We start from the raw sequence: 16677 nt of genomic DNA, 5'->3' as shown, positions 1-16677 counted from the left end.
AACTACTCTTAGGCAAAGCTAGGAGATTATTGGGATTAGATGAGTGTGGAAATCACAACCTTAATCAGAGGTCGTTGGTCCCACTACCTGGGAAGGCCTGAAATGTTTTGGAGCAGCACTGCCTCCAGGTTCCAATGAAGTCTTCTCTGAATCTGTGACAAATTTATTTGTTCTTTCAAGCTCCAGAATAATTCTGCATTACACTTTGGTGGAGCAATTATAAAACATGGCCCTCCAGGTGAAATGAGTTGTAACAAGACATGGGCAAAAAGACATCCAAATAGTGGCAAGATTTTCAGACTGGGACTTTGTGGGGCAAATTAAGCAGTTGGCCCCCAGTTACATAAAAATGCTGACAAAAAAGGAGATTAGAAATCTTTTCTGTTTCCAGATGTACTACCATCATTTCAGATTTTTTTTTTTTTTATTCTAGGGGTAGTTTCCAATTTTAAATGGTAAGTGATCAGGAATATCTTCAGGGCCTTGTGTGAAGTCTTTCAGCTGTGAGGGAAGAAAATGCCAAGCCTATTCACTAAGGTCTTCTGTCATCACTGGAAAGCATGTCCAGCTTTTCTTTTTAGTGGGGAATCTTAATTCATGCCTCTTTTCTCAGTGACTTCCAAATAGTTGATGCTGATTTTTATAGTTTGTTGTTTCAATTTTAGCCACTGTTGCCTTTAAGGAACTTGCTGGACAGCCTTTCAGTCCTCAGTAGCACCTCTCTGTATTTTTAGGAATATTGTGTCATTCTCTGTCTAGTATGAGACAAACCTCACAATAGGTGGTATCAGTGTTAGGTCACTTTTGAGGTGAAGACTTTTTAAGGTGCAAGTGATGTATGAGCAGCAGCCTTCAGAGAAGGTGCTTAGACCAGTACTTTAAGGCCCATTCTGTGGGAATTCACCAGTCTTTTTTCAAATCAAAAGTATAGGAAGGTCTGTCTTGACACGTGGTGGTCAAGTAAGTGTCCAGGGGATGCACGTTGTGTTTGACAGTGTGGAAATCCCAGCAATGTTAGTAGTCAGGTGCCAGACACAACAAAAGGGCTTGAGATCATTTTGGTTTGGGTTTTTTGGTTTTTTTGTTATTATTGTCAACAACAAGATTAAGGTGCGGATTTTTTAGTTTTAATATATTAGCTGTAGTTTATCAAAAAGGGAAATATTTTTTGTATCAGTACTGGAGCATATTTCAGGCAGCTTTTTATGTGCTTGCAGAGAGAGGGTGTAGAGGATTAGAAACCTTTTTCTACACCCATATTCCCAGTCTGATCACTGAAAACTACAGCTGGCATTGCTGTGATGCTCAGCCTCTCTGGGAGATGAAAGCAACAGGGCTCTTGCTGCATAAGGCATCAGTGGCATGTCAGAGACATCAGGAGGAGAAAAGGAAAGTTTCCTTTCACCTGCAGCAAAGGGAAAAGTAAACAAAAATAGCAAACAAAGTGGAATTCCAAGCTGAGTTAGCATGAACTGGATTGTAATTTGAAGCTACTCCAGTTAGTACTGGAGACAGCATTTAACTGCTGTCTGCACGAGCTGGAAGGGCAGATAGCCCTAAATTATGTCATTTTTCTTCAGACTACGAATGCCTCTGCAGCTGTTCTGTGCCCCCTCTTCCAGTATGTAACACCCTGGACTCCCCTGTGTCTTTCAAGTGCTCCCTGAATGCATTTTTTACTGTGTGCAAGATACTTAAAAACAGGACTTTAAAAAATACCACAGAAACCCCCTGAAACTGTCATCTAGCTGAAAGGACAGTTCACATTACTCCCAGTGCCAGTCTGACCAGAGGGCCATGTTCAGCTTTTCTTGCAGAAATAAATACATTTCTTGATGTATTTTAGCAGTGCAGTGTAGAAGGAATAGAAGAGTCTGGCTCGGTCCTCAGCACATGACACCCTGAGGATGCCTCAGGTGGGGATGCACTGTCTTCTCCAGGGCAGGGAAAGCAGCAGCCCCAGTTCACATGCTGTGAAGGACTTTTCTAAAAGGTTATTCTCCTTTTCTCTTTTCCCCATAGCAGACAAGTCTAGGACCAGCTTAAATCTATTTTTCTCATTTCCTTGTATGACAGTGGTTGAAAAATCACAAGTAATTGCCTGATGTCTAGACTTTAAATGGAGTTGTCAGCATTTGCCTGACTTTTCTCTCTGTACTGCAAATTTTTGGTAATACCAGCGAATAGAATTGACAGAGGGAACACAAAGAGAGCCAAAACATATGTGTGGTATTTACACCGGCCCCAGATGAGCATGATCAGCAAACTGCAACAATGTCAAGCTCTTCAAGGGCTTCATTTTGCAGTGACTCCAACAGCAGTGATTGGAGTTGGCTTCTGCCACGTTGGGCACAGCCTCTGGACAAAAGCCCCTCAGCAGCAGCAGCAGCAGCAAAGGGCTTCTCCCATCTGAGGAACATCAGTCACTGCTGGAGCAGGATGGGAGTGTGAATGGAAGCTCCATTTTGGTTTCTGTCAGAAGCCAGTAGAGCTCTTTGTCTGCAGAGAAAGGAAGCACTGAGAAAAAAAAAAAAAAAAAGAAAGAAAAGAAAAAGAAACAGTACGAACAGGGCAGAAAGAACAAATAGCCTGGGAGCAAGATTTTTGCAAAAGAGAAGCATGGGCACCATCTGCCAAGCTGTTCATTGAAATACAGGGCTTAATTCAGCTCACCTAGACATACCTCCACTAAAATACTTACATATGTGTTTGGGTGTTTCAAATGTCTTGCTGAATTGGGGCCTTTTAAAAGAAAAGTGAATTAGGAACAATGGAGAAAGGAAAAGAAATACTTCCTTCTACAGGTGGAGTTTCAGGTTTCTTGTTAATGTATAAAAGAGTTCTCTGAATTTCTTGCAAGGTAAAATAATACATTACTGAAAAATTGTGTAAGAAAAGTTCTTATTCTGCAGGTTTCTTATCGAATCATGTTTGTGGATCACAAATTTTTACTGTACCCTAAGCATTAAACTTTGCTGAGAAAAATGTCACTTTTTTTCCTTTTTCCAGAAACGAGAAGGAATCCTCCAGTCTCGACAAATCCAAGAGGAAATAACTGGTAACACTGAGTATGTCAACACCACATTTGCCAGCAGTTCAGTAATTGAACACAGATGTGTCTCAGAAATTCAAACATTTGCTGATATTTAGATTTCAGTATTGGGGTTCCAGGGAAGATGATGCATCAGCCGGTGACTGTATTTTAGCCTTTTCAAGAGCTGCAAACAAGCATCTAAAAATACAAAAAGGGGGAGGAAATAGAGAGGTGGGGGGGGAAAAAGCAGGACTTTGGATTGTAAAATGGTGGTAGAGAGCCCTGTATGTGCCATCTCACTGAGCATTTTATAACAGAAAAGCTATTCCAAACCAGAAGAGAACAGTGGTAGAATATCCTAGTTTCTAACTGAATGAAGAGAAGCTGCACTACTGACTTATTATTAATCTGTCTAGTTTTATGTCTGAGAGTTATATGAAGGATAAAATAGAGCCCAAGCCTTGTTTGGGCTGGATTTCTATTGTAGTTGGTGTGGTAGATGCATCTTCAAAGCAGAGGGAAAGGTTTTCACAAACTGACATGAAAAAGCCTTCTTCACTCAGGCAAGGTGTGCTGATGTGGTTCAAACTAGGGAATATGAGATCTGGCCTCCTGTGAGACTTTGGTGAAGCCAAGAGATATTATACTGACACACTCCAGACTAACCCAGATCCTCAGCTGGAGTAACTTGGTGAAGTTATTCACAAAATTCTCCTAATTCCATGAATTTACTCCATTCCTCCATTTACTCCATTCACCAAGCTGAAGATCTCACAATGTATGCTGGGGGTTTTTTGCAGCACAGTATCTTCAGGTGAATTATATGTGACTGTTTTATTCTTTTCCCTTTTTTTTCCCCCCCACAGGGCATTATCAGGAAGGCATGGTAAGTTCATTTGATTATTGTCTCTTTTCTTGAGGCAGCCAGAGTGTACATGAGTTCTGCAGTGCGTGGTCACTTTGATCAAATGGCAAGAAAGGAGAGGATTTCGAGTTGCCCTGGCAAATATGCACCACAGGCTGTTGTAGCAGTTAACAGAAGGGAAAAAAACCCCATTAAAATCATTCTGACCATCTTTAAAACACATTTCATTACTTTTCAGCACATGTTAATTTGCATGTTCTTTGTGGTTTAACCTGCAGAATATTACTGCAGTGGTATTAATGGTCATGAGTTCCCAGCATAACGTGAGATGGTGTCTTATCATGAACCAGCTGGTGAAAGTTGATATTCTTCATCCATTACCTGCTTGCACTTTCAAGATGTTGAGTCATTATTCAGGTCCTGTGCCTCGTGTGTCTCACTGCCAGGACTGAGGATGGCCAGCAGAAAACACTCACCTGAGTCTTGCTTTGTGTGAAGTCTGCCTTCTACAAGTGCCTTTGGATCTACTCTTGCTTTTGGGTTGTTTGGGGTTTTTTTAATTGAGGAATATGGATGTTTGTTGAGTCATCTGCTGTCCTTCAGGTGATTGTTGAAACAGAAATTACTCAGAAAAGGCTCTGGTACCCTTTTATGTATTTTTTCTGTTTTCTTCGGAAGGTACCTGCAGTAGCACTCTGGTCATGCTACCTTAGGTTGGCTGTCCTGCTAATAGTGCCCTAAATTACATCTGAGAGTAGCCCAAAACATCTGTACAAAGGATTGTACTGCAGATGTGTGATCACAAACCTGCTTGAGATGCTTAATAATGCAGTCAGTGGTCCATGGGCAAATCTTCCTCTCTAGATGTAGTGACTAATGTAAACTCATGTTCTTAGCAGAAAATGGTTTGGTCACTTGGCTGTCTGTGACCAAACCATTGGTCATTGTAAATAGCTTAAAAAAGTCTTAAATAGCTTGGCTGACTATTTAAGACTTTATGCATAAAGATACTATTCCTTGCTCATTTTTGGGAAACGGGGTCTTTAGGTAATCCAGATCCTACCTGAAAATGATGGGTTTTTTGTGAATAATGGAGAATAAGTTACCAGCAGCTCGCAGCAAGAGAGAAGTATGCAAACTACTTGGTACTTGGAATACAGAGACTATATTGAAACATTTTGCTGACTGTGTTGTCTCCAATGAATGTGTGCCTCAGTAAGTGTTTATTCTGCACTGGAACAACTGCTGCTCAGTACATTAATGGCACTGAATGTTTTTCAGAAAGAGATGCATTCGACACTTTATTTGACCATGCCCCAGACAAGCTCAATGTAGTGAAAAAGGTTGGAAGTTTTTTTTATTTTTAAAATACCTAATGTGTTCATGTGCATGCTTGTGTGTGTCAGATGGTGTGGATGTGGTGAGTGTGTGTGGATATAATGTATAGCTGGCAGGCTTTGAATACATTAAATACAATTAAGCTTTATGCTTAAATACACAAAGTCGTGATTATAATGTTACCTTTTATTTAATGTTTAGCAGCATGAACATAACTTTGGAACACAGAATAACATATAGTTATCAAAGTTTCCATCAGAAAAGTTCTCACAGAGTGTATGTTGAGTAGAACCCAACTGGTACATTGACTGTACTGATGCCAAGGAGATATCCAGTTTACAGCTTCCAGAGGTCTGACCCTAGAGTATTCTGGCTGCTGTCAGATTTGAGTGGAGTCCAATTACCCACTTCCCCATAGTCTGCTAAAAATTTGGTGGTTTTCTGTGTTTTAAAATGTATTTTTTAATATATATACCACATTCGTTTTATTTCTGTTCTTCATTCTTGTAAAAAATAATTCTAAACCAATTTTTAATGTCACATTTCAATTTCAAAACTTGGAGATTGTGTTGCAGTCTCTTCATTCATGCAGATTCTCTTGTGAGTGGAGTTCATACTGCTGGTGTTGAACTGCTGCCCTGCTGAATAGGCCTTCATTGCACTGTTTTCATGTTGCAGACTCTCATCACCTTTGTGAACAAGCATCTGAATAAACTGAATTTGGAGGTGACTGAGCTGGACACGCAGGTACAATTTTATAGCCTTTCTTACAGGGGAGAGGTAGTTGTACTATGTTACTCCCTGTGCCCTCAGCTTTATCCAGAGATTTCACTGAATTATTATTGAATAAGCTGTAAGATGTTATTTCAGCAGGAAACCCTTCATTTCTAAATACGTTTGAACGAAGAAGACCCCCGCCAAATTAAGCGCCCAAACCAGTTTTGTACTTTCATTAGCATAAAAATTAATTACCAAATGCCACCCTCGGGGTGCTGCCAAGTGCTGTAAAAGGAGGAGCTGCTTGTTTTGGTGAGGAAGGAGCTGTGTGCTGAGCAGTTGTTCCCTGCCTACCTTTGCAGAAGCCGCGGCCACGCGGGATCACAATGCCCCCATTGAGGGGGAGCTGGGGACTCTCGAGAGCAGAGCTGCTCAAGTGTGCAGGCAGCTGTGCAGCTGGGCTGCAGGCCTGATTGCACCACAGAAGTAATGTGCTGCGTGCTCCTCTTTCTTGTTCTCAGCTGCTAAATGGGCTGAAAGGAAGCGAAGAGAAAAGCTTAATCCTGCTTTATTAATACCTCCCCGTGTGAACAATTGCTGCAGTTATCATAAGAAAATTACGGGGTCAGGCAGGAAGGGATGGGATCTGCACTATCAAAAAAACCCCAGGTGTCTTCAGGTCAGGCTTTATTTTATGTCTTGATTCATGTTATTGTGAATCTCTGCTTTATTTAAACACCTACCAATCTGATTGAAATTTTTCAAAAGGTAAAATTAAGATTTAGATGGAAATCGTGTAAAGGCTTGCAAAAGGGCATTCCCTATTTCTGCTTATTGCATTGTTTACTTTGGGGGAAAGCATTCAAATGTACCTAGAAACTCCTTAAGCATTTTTCTGAAATAACACTCCTTAAGATGAGAGATTGTATTTCCATCAGCTGAAAGAACATTCCCTGCCTCAGGAAGGGGATGGGTTGCTAATAGACCTGATGCCACTGGGGTAGGAGTGAGAGGCCTGTGACAAAAGCACAGAAACATGGAATGGTTTGGCTTGTAAGGGACCTTAAAGATCATCCAGTTCCACCCCTCCTGCAGGGACACCTTCCGTCAGACCAGGTTGCTCAGAGCCCCATCCAGCCTTGGGCAATCCCAGGGGTGGGGCAATTGCTTCTCTGGGCAATCCTGTTCCAGTGCCCCATTGTTCAATAAGAAAAGCAGGGAGACATTATTCAGAAAATGAACTGAGAACCTTTTTTTTTTCACAGTTTGCAGATGGAGTGTATTTAGTCCTGCTAATGGGTCTCCTGGAAGGCTACTTTGTTCCCCTGCACAGCTTTTTCTTGACTCCTGATAGTTTTGAACAAAAGGTAACTAGATTTCCTTTCTCTGGTAGAAACAAACATTTGAATATGTCTAGTTGTAGAAGGATAACACAAGCTTTTCCACATAAGTTTGATGCTAATAGCTGAAATCAAGAAAGAACTGTACTGGTAACCATTTCCAAGTACTTTAAAAAATCAGTATTAATACTTAGCTGGAATAAACCAGAAAATTACATTAATGGTGAAGTGGTTAGCAAGTATTAAGAGATTTTGGCAGCCATTGTGTGGTGCTGTCATTGAATGAGACCTACTGTTCATTAATGTATATACTATTACACACAAGCACTGATGACAGAACTGATTTTTAGTGTGTCCAAAATCCAAGAATTCAACATTGGAAAGGTTTAATGGGTTTTGGAAGCATAAAGGCATATATGTACAATGTGTCAATTTAAGACCAACATTACATCAGTGTCTGTAGCTATCCAGGCAATTCATCTGTCTGTTCAAGACAAGAGCACTTCAGGGGCCATCATGTTCCAATTTTTGAACTTGTAGGAGGTGGGCTGTGCTTACTTGTAAGTAATTTTATAAAGGGTTATGTTAGTTCATGTTAACTTTCGAATACCTTTATCTTTCTGCAACCACCATCACCCAGAAACAGCAAAACAATGGATTGTGTGGGCTCCAAGGACCAGATACACAGAGCCCTGACCATTTTTTCCTTTCTGAATATCTAGGTCTGCAACTTTAAATATGTCTTGTCTTGACCATTAGCACTGCACAGAGTTCCCAAGAGTGACTGCCTCTGTTGTATTGCCAGGTTGTCAATGTGTCCTTTGCATTTGAGCTCATGCAGGATGGTGGATTGGAAAAACCAAAGCCAAGGCCAGAAGGTACCTATCCCACCTTTTTTGTATCTCCTTAAAAATTTGTGTTGGATCCAGATCTTATGAGATTATGGTGTGGCTAAATGAAGGTTAAGTTAATCCAAGACCAATTTCGGACTTTATTCTGTGGTGCTCGCAGCCTTTTCCTGCCACAGTACGGGATTGTCATTCCCTGAGGAGTTGACCTGAGCTAATGTCAGAGTGTTGCTTCTTACAGTCACAACTCCCTGGAGATTCAGGCACTCATTGCTGAATCAGGCTCTGCTCCATTCAGGATTTTTCCATCCCTCCCAACTTCCAGGTTATAACAGCCACAGACATGCACACACACAAAATAATGCATCTCAGGATCGAGCCTGTGCATTAAATCTGGACCTACCCAGCCTGTCTTGTTCACTTCTTTTGATTGCTTGAACTCTTATCCACAGTCATGCTTAACTAAACCACTGGTGAGTGTATCACAAACCTTTATGTCTGAAATAGTCAAAGTGAGAAGGGGGAAACAGTGAAACTGAGGGATCCAAGTAAAACACAGAGTATCTGTGATCCCTTACTCCCCATGGAGGTTTAAAATTCTTATGGCATTTAATTTTTCAGGTATTTATTGCTCTGGGGGACAGCTAATTTTTCCAGTATAAATCAAGCCATAAGGATATTTCAGCATATATAAGACATTTCTTGTGCAATTATTGAAATGCTTAATATGAAACTTCCTGCCCAATGTGAATGGAAAAACACATCTGTTTTATGTGTTGTTACGTTGGGCACAATGCCCATACTTAAAATTTCCAGTGAGCAAAAGAGTATTGAAAAGGATCTTACCCTAAATGTGTACACTAAATACTCTTTGAATTCCTACACTGTTTCTTTGAGGTTCTTGAGGAAAAAATACGCTGAAAAGCGCTTTAGAATATGAAAAACATATTTAGTGGAAAAAAAAAAAAGAATGCAGTTAAATAAATGAGTATGAAAACCAAAGATTTTTATGGGGTCAACAGTTTATTTGGGTTATTTGCAATATAATTGAAAAGGTCTTAAAAAGCTTTCTGTGACCTTTTACTTTAAAAATGGCTGGGACATTAATCTGCTGAGCCTATAACGAATTCATTTGCAGTTTGAGCTTTTTTAGATTACTCCTTGCATTGTGTGCATCAAAGCCAAACTCAAGTCTCTCTTTTAGAAACTTGCAACCAGTAAAAGGTTACATGTGTTGGTCAAACCCATGTAGCAATGGAAATAACCCATCTTTCTCTGGGAGCGTGCTTCTTTCACTTTGAGCCCTTCTGTGGAATTCTGTGGTGGTGGTGGTATCTTTTTTGTGGTGGTGTCTTTGCAAAGACCTAACAAAGTTATTTCCTTAATAGTAGAAGTTCTGTATTTGGACAAAAAAAATGTAGTTCTGCACCTTGCTGCTGGCCTGAAGGAGGAAACTTCCAATGTTAAATGCAAACAGTATTGCAGATTGCAGTGGGATGTTGTGGGAGCCGTGCACCCTTCCTGCAGCTTTTGGCATTTCCTCTTCATTTTATACCAAGCATTTTTCATCTGGTTAATAAAGAGCCACAAACCCATGCTGGCTCTGCTTACATGACCATACACAGGCCCAGCAGAAAATCTAGGCTTGGGTGTTTCCACCCTTTGTCCATGGATGTAAATTCAATATCTTTAGTTGGCATACTTTGGGGCACCATGCATAGGTTTGATTGGATTGATTATTCAAAGTGTGACCCCCTTCTCAGTCTGTGAGAAACATCAATGTGGATAAATATGATGGCTAAACTCTGATGGTTACAGTACACCATTTACTGGGCTTCCTTGGAGGTTTTTGGCCAATTCCAAGAACCACAGTTAGGAATTCGAGTTCCTATGCATTCAGCAGAAAGAGACAGGACAATTCTAATTCCACTCTGCTCTTTCTGAGGGCAGTTCTGAATCCCTGTTTGACTAAAGCACTAGTGTAGACTGCTGCAGTAGTACTTGTCAGTTTGTTTTATAGATTTCTTGTGAAATAATATTGACTTTCTCAAGAACTGCTCTTTGAAACAGAAGGTATTCATTAGCTTTTTGTTGCATATAAATCCTTTACTTTAGATGTTGAGTTTCTGAGGACTGATTCAGCCATGAATGTCAGCTAACTCAAAGGATTTTCAGATGTTTGTTCAAGGAGCACTTGTATACCTAGCATCTTCAGATCCTCTGGAAAATTTAAACTTGCCTCTAGCTGCCTTGCTGAAAATAGGCCTAGTAAAAGATGTTGCAGCCCAGAATGTGCCAAGTCCTACTGTTCTTACATAAAAGGAAGGTTCCATTGGCTACTGCCTGATGTCTTTGTTTCAGAATGATTACTTTCCAGCCACTACTGGCTGAAGATGAAGTCATATAAGTATGTGTAATCCCGGGCACAATTTGGCTCAGGAGCATCTGAGTTTGGTTACATTTCAACATAAGCAGCAGTAGCTGTTTGTATCCCTAACTGGAAGTGGTTAAAACACCAAGTTTTGAGTTGCCAGTTTGGAAATCGTGTTTTATTGATATTTCTACTCTTTTTTGCTGTCCTTGTGATCTAATGTTCACAGGTATTAATGTGAGCAAAAGAAAGGAGTAGAGAATGGGCACTTTCTTTCTGGAAAACATTTGGAGCTAATGAAGTTACTAATTTGTTTTCCCTTGTCTTTTTTCTAGATATTGTAAACTGTGACTTGAAGTCTACACTGAGAGTACTGTACAATTTGTTTTCCAAGTACAGGAACGTGGAGTGAAGAATTGATTTGGGTTAACAGAAAGGAGTATTAACAAAGAAAACATCATAACTAGCATATCTTTCATCAGTATTCCTCTGCATCTCTATCCTAAAAGGAACTAAACCATATACCTGAAGAATTTTTGATTAGTTGAATATTCTGGCACTGCTATTTTCATAGTAGATTTAAAACTAATATAAAGAAAAAAGGGTTTGGGGGAAGGTATCTGGTTATATTCTGGGAGAATTCATGTCTTTGTTGTCTTCACACTGTTTTTAACAGGTGAAGCAACAGTGAAAAAAAAATTACTAAGTTTAATTCAAATCAGCCTTTGGAGCCAATCATAGGAATATTCTGTACTGAGTATTTTATTATTTTTTACATATATCTTTTTTTAATCTGGGAAGGGGAAAGAATATTTTCTATCCATGTTAAGACAGTTCCATTCTAATTTTGAGGAATGTGCATGGGGAGAAACAGTTCAATACACTTGTTCACATGACAGCTAAAAAGAAAACACTTAACCTGGTGAATATCTAGTTCCAGTGCCATTACTGGGCTTTAACTTTATGGGTACAAACTGAAGTGGCTACTCATTCCCTCAGACTCGCTATAATGTGATCCTCTGCTTCAATTTGTGCTATGGAGCGTTCTGCAGAACCACACTCTGCAGCTTGTCACTTGCTTTTGTTCAAGGCAGAGATCTTTTTTGCAAAGAACACTTGTCAAGAAGACACAGCAGTATAGTACAGCTTTTCTATAATACTTGTTTTACTACATAATATTAGAAAGTAGAAGAATGGCTTTTTTAATTTTGGCAGTTTAACCACAGGATTATCAGATTGCAAGTTTAGGTTGATTGCTTAATAGAATTTAGAATTGCCCCTTTGGTTGATTTTATGATGAATGTATGTTGCTGCAAAATGTTCAACAGAAAAAAATGAGAGTCATTTTCTAGAAATGGTCAAAACCTCTTCCACCTGCAAAGATTCCATCACAAAGTAAAGTTCTTTGATTTTACACAGCTACAAAGCTTTTTTTATTTAATTACCACCAATTATAAGCTGTTACTGATTGGCTTTAGCTTTAAAAAAGACACAAAAGGGAGATGAGAGCTGATTCTTCCCTTAGATTGGTAGGGAAGCAGTCAATAGCAGTTGTATGTTAGCCATGATGCAAAGCATTACATAGTTTTCAATTTTCCAGGGCTTTTTTTTTTTTCCTCTTTTATGTAGAGCTTTCCAGGACAACATTAGCATAGAGGGAACTCCAGCAATTATTTTCTTTGCTAAACATCACCTGATGTTTAGTAAGAAGGTGATACTGACTTCTACTGAGGAGCTATGAGTTTATTTTTCTAGGAAATAATAAGAATTTTTTTTAAGGGAAAGTCAGTATTCAATTCAAAGGACAATACCTGGATGTTCTCTGGACTCAGAAATTATCTGATTGTGATAAGCACTCTAAATATCTTTATTAAAATATTTTCTTATCTGTGTCTTTTTAGCTGAGTTTCTGAAATTAGAGGTACAGAAAACAGCAGTTATTTGCCCTTTACAGGGAGAAATAGCTGGACATTTTGACCTCAGTGAAAATGAATGTTTTCATTATATCTTTAATATCTGAGAAGCTAAACAATAGGAATTAACCAAACATTTTTTGGACAAATGGAGACAGAACTTCTCATGTATATATCAGCAGCAATTTCAGCTTATTTTCATGTTTAACATGCAAGTTTTTCATTTGCACACCTAGAAGTGTTTGTAATAACCAATAAAAAACAAATTATGTTTTTTCTGCAGGCCATCCTCAGCTGCAACACTGTTACATTTCAACAGTGCCAAAAGGTTTTGATTGCCTTTGTTTTCAGGAGTGCACTTTCTTTAAAGAGGAGATTTATATATGTAAAGTGAACAGTGAAACTGTTTTCTTTGCCTGGACTTGCAAATAAGTGTTTCTGGTGCTATATTGGTATAACACTATTGGAGATTTATCTGTCAGACTCCATTTCCATCCTTATAAAACATAAAATGAGACAGAAATATTAAGTCCTCATGCTGAAATGCAATTATGCAGAACCACAAAAACATTTCAACAACAGCCAACCTTTCCACAATCACCTAACCTATGGTAAGAATTTATGTAAATTAAAATCTGCTATATAAGCAACAGTGTCCTATGTAAATACAGATCCATGTGATAGTTTTAACACTTACAAATAGTATATGCTGCCATGTAGGAGTGGATCACTGCTTATATTTTTGACAGTGTAGATTTAAATAGCTATCAGATAAATACGAAATCTAATATAGAGATTATATCTAATATTTATTGCTTTGATTCAAAATATAAGAGAAATATAGAACACTACTGTAGACAGCTTGCTTTTCAGCAGTTGGTGTAGGCCAGCCCTTTCCTTCAGGGAAAGGAAAAGTTATCTGGGCCAAATTCTGCCCCACTTGGGTTTCTTTTATTCCTGATACACAGCAGTGCACCCTGACGTACTGCTGAAAACAGAATCCTTCTCTCTGTTTATATCAAGATAGGAGTTGTTTAAATTTTAGTCAGCCCCAGGTTTATTTACAATTACTTTAAATAGCTGAGTGGACCCAAATCGATTGATTCAGCTCATGTAAGACATGAGCAGCCCCCTGCTCCAGTTCCTCCCGTGGTCGCAGAGAGAGCCTGTGGATCCTAAAGCCAGGCAGGGTAAATCCAAGGCCCTGCCTGAGGTGCTGCTGGTGGTGTTTGGATCCCACCCAGCAGAGCAGTGTCCCTCTCTGCTGTGCTGTGTCACACGAGGGCCCACAGGCAGCTGAGCCCACTGCACACTGACCAATTTTGGTCTGCCAGTAAACACTGCTGCTGCTGGGGCATTGTGAAACCACCAAAAGAACTGTGTTCTGTGACTTCTGATTGATCCCTGCACCCAGCAATGTGGTATCTAGGTTTCTTTTGTGGCTGGAGATGGGCATCCTTTCCCTGTTGATGGATCCTGGCGTGCTCTTTCAGCCACACAAAACTAATTGTTTGGGCTGGTTTGTTTAGGTTTTTTTTAAAGAGGAGCTTCCTAGTGTGTCAATAAGGTGGTGTCAAAATGATTACCCAAAATCCTAATATCTTGAGGTCAGCTCCTTTCAGATTTCTTTCTCAGCTGACTGGCTGTTATTTGCCATGAAGAGCAAGTCCTATGAAAAGGAACCTTTGCGTAATTTTGCCCAAGACATACTTCTAAAGCCCAGAATTGGATTGCCGTGTATTTCTGATGGAGTCCAGACGAACCAAGCTTCCTATTAAATGAGCTGACTGCAGGATATCCAGTTCTTTGCATTTCCTAGTCAGGAGTATCTCCATGTTACAGAGGGGAGCAGCCCTTGCAGCTCCATAGCTCAGGAATTCAGGTGGACCAGCAGGAGCTGGATAAGTTCCTAATCTGCTGCAGTGAACTGTGGACCAAGTGGCAGGAAATCACCAGAGCCTCTGTTTTACAGGGTTGGGAATGGCTGCATTCAAGCAGACCACGAGGACTGAGGTAAAAGCTGCTTAGCTGACTTCTGTTCTTACTTTTTATTCTGGAAGTATGGTTTTAAATTCATGTTTCAGATTAATTCAGCAGACGCCTTACTGCAAGCCACAGTGTTGTAAAGCAGAATGGCTTTTAGAAGCTTATTTCATTAGAGAAAGATATATATGATATTTAACATATTAGATGTCAGCTTTAAGTCTAGTTTTTGTTATTTTTATCTTTCTCTCAAAACAACCTTCATGAATGGCCAAGCATCCAAAGAGAAAACAGTGCCTTGAAGACTCTGGCAAGATTTTTACACTGTTACCTAGTAGACTTCTGCCATGTTATTGTAAGAATAAGTGTGGGCTTTCTCTTTAGTCAAAGTACAATTACAGACTGAAGAAATCGTTTGTAAAAAATTAGAATTAGTTTACCTTAAGATGTTTTAGTTTGATTTGTCACATGAAAAATTGAGATAGCATCATGAAAATTTTAAAATCAGGCATACCTCAGCATCCACAGATTTTCCAAAGCGGTTTTGAGTCATTCAACATTTACAAGGGCTAGTTTTATGTATTCTGAAAATATTTTGTGTGACTTTCTTTCTGCAATAGTGAGATTTTCTTTTCTGTCTAACAGTTTAGTACCATGCACTCTGCAGCAATGCTGGAGTCATTGAAACATTTGGTCCTCAATTTCAATATCAAATTAACTGAGGGAAAAAAATCAAAATTTGCTAAACATGTATCCAAAAATAATTATTAGTTTCAGTTAAGCTGCATTGCCTTCAGCTGCAGAGTTAGTAGCTTTCACAGAATATATGTACTCTGTAAGTAAAAGACACACTCTTGCTGATTTTTTTTCCCTGTGCTTTTTCTGAAACCTTTTGTTATGCTCCACAATAAAATTTGCACCTGAAAATCAACACCTTATGTTGTTGTTGGGTCGAAGGATGAGTTGTCTGACAAAAAATTAGGGAAACTGAGTGTTTTGTGGTCTCGAAACTTCCAGACCTCTCCGTGCACCCAGCCCTTTTCCAGTAACCCCTTTGTGGGAGTGCAAGGTGTTTATTATTATGCTCTGTGGGGGCTGGTGACAGCTGAATGTGGGTTGGCAAAAGCAATCATGTAAACATATGTTTGAAATGATTAACAGCAGCAGGTCAGGAAAATGCTGTCTTTGACTCAAAGTAGCAAAATACACCTTTACTTTTAACACTGCAGTGCTGGGCGCTTCAGTGGGGATATCCCAGCTGCACATAGTGCAATTCTCTAGAGCAGTTTTGTTAATTTCGAATCGAACAAAATGTTAGCAAAATGTTAAAACTGAAATTATGTTGTCCATGTCAGAAAATAATTGCGTTTAGGAAGATTTTGAGGTCTGGTTTTTTATAAACTCGTTTTTGTTGTGACCCTTTAATGCAGGAGCTTCAATGCAGAGCTTGGAACCAGTCCAAAATATAGGCATCTAAAGTGCTCCAGATCGACATTTATAGCCACTGAATTACTGGCCTGAATCCAGAAGCAGGTGTTTGATCTTTAGCTCTGCTTGTAAAGCTCAAACCACCAAGCAGAGCTGCCTAATCAACGGGGAGCACTAAAGACAGGGTGATTTTAATGCCAGTCTTCAATCCCAGTCTGTTACTCAGGGCTGGATTGAAGCAATTCTGCCTGCTTGGGAGCCACATTCTTAACCCTCAGCATGGGCACTTGGAGCTTTTGTCCTGGATTTGGTGGGTTTTGTCCCCAGGAGGAAGCAGGCTTGCTCTTCTTCAGACACGGTACAGCACAAAGGTCACGGGCTGGCCGCCTCGACCTTTTCATTGCTGCTGGCACAGGAAGCAAAGGGTCTGGGTTTAACACCCTTCTGCAGCCATGGGAGCTATTCCTCCCCCATTTCAGAGTCCTGCAGTATGAAATGAAGGTGAAACAGTGTTTTTGCTGTTGTTGGAGGGGCACTGTTGATGCCTGAGCAGCTCAGTGTGTAGAATAAGTCCACATTAACTGAGACAGGAGGAGAGCAGAAAAGGGAGTGTAGGTGGGGATTAGGCTGTTGAAAAGGTGGAAAAGGACTTGGGGGAAGAACCTGTCTTCTGGGCCTCCTGTAAGGCCTGTTTCTGTGTTTCAGTCAGTCAAAAGGTGTTAAAATCTGCAAACATATTTTGAAGAGCAAACAGACTGACATTACCTGCCTCTGTCTCAGTGCAAAGTTCCTGCTGAGCTCTGACTCTCACTCCTCTGTGCCAGGACCCTGCATAACATA

At 39.9% G+C, this 16677-nt stretch overlaps 1 protein-coding gene across 2 annotated transcripts in view; it reads left to right on the top strand.

The window, feature by feature from the left end:
• Positions 1-15340, top strand: part of PARVA (parvin alpha) — a 62277-nt gene extending 46937 nt beyond the window's left edge. For both annotated transcript variants that reach the window (XM_063397910.1, XM_063397911.1), the window contains exons 7-13: positions 3010-3068; positions 3901-3920; positions 5181-5242; positions 5916-5984; positions 7220-7321; positions 8100-8172; positions 10849-15340. In XM_063397910.1, coding sequence (XP_063253980.1) covers positions 3010-3068; positions 3901-3920; positions 5181-5242; positions 5916-5984; positions 7220-7321; positions 8100-8172; positions 10849-10925 — 462 coding nt within the window. In that variant the 3' untranslated portion in view covers positions 10926-15340. The remainder of the gene's footprint in view (positions 1-3009; positions 3069-3900; positions 3921-5180; positions 5243-5915; positions 5985-7219; positions 7322-8099; positions 8173-10848) is intronic.
• The last annotated feature ends 1337 nt before the right edge of the window (positions 15341-16677 follow it).

Source organism: Prinia subflava, chromosome 5, assembly GCF_021018805.1.
Source record: "Prinia subflava isolate CZ2003 ecotype Zambia chromosome 5, Cam_Psub_1.2, whole genome shotgun sequence".
NCBI lineage: Eukaryota > Metazoa > Chordata > Aves > Passeriformes > Cisticolidae > Prinia > Prinia subflava.
Note: the sequence above shows the minus strand (reverse complement) of the source record. Positions and strands in the feature narration are given on the sequence as shown.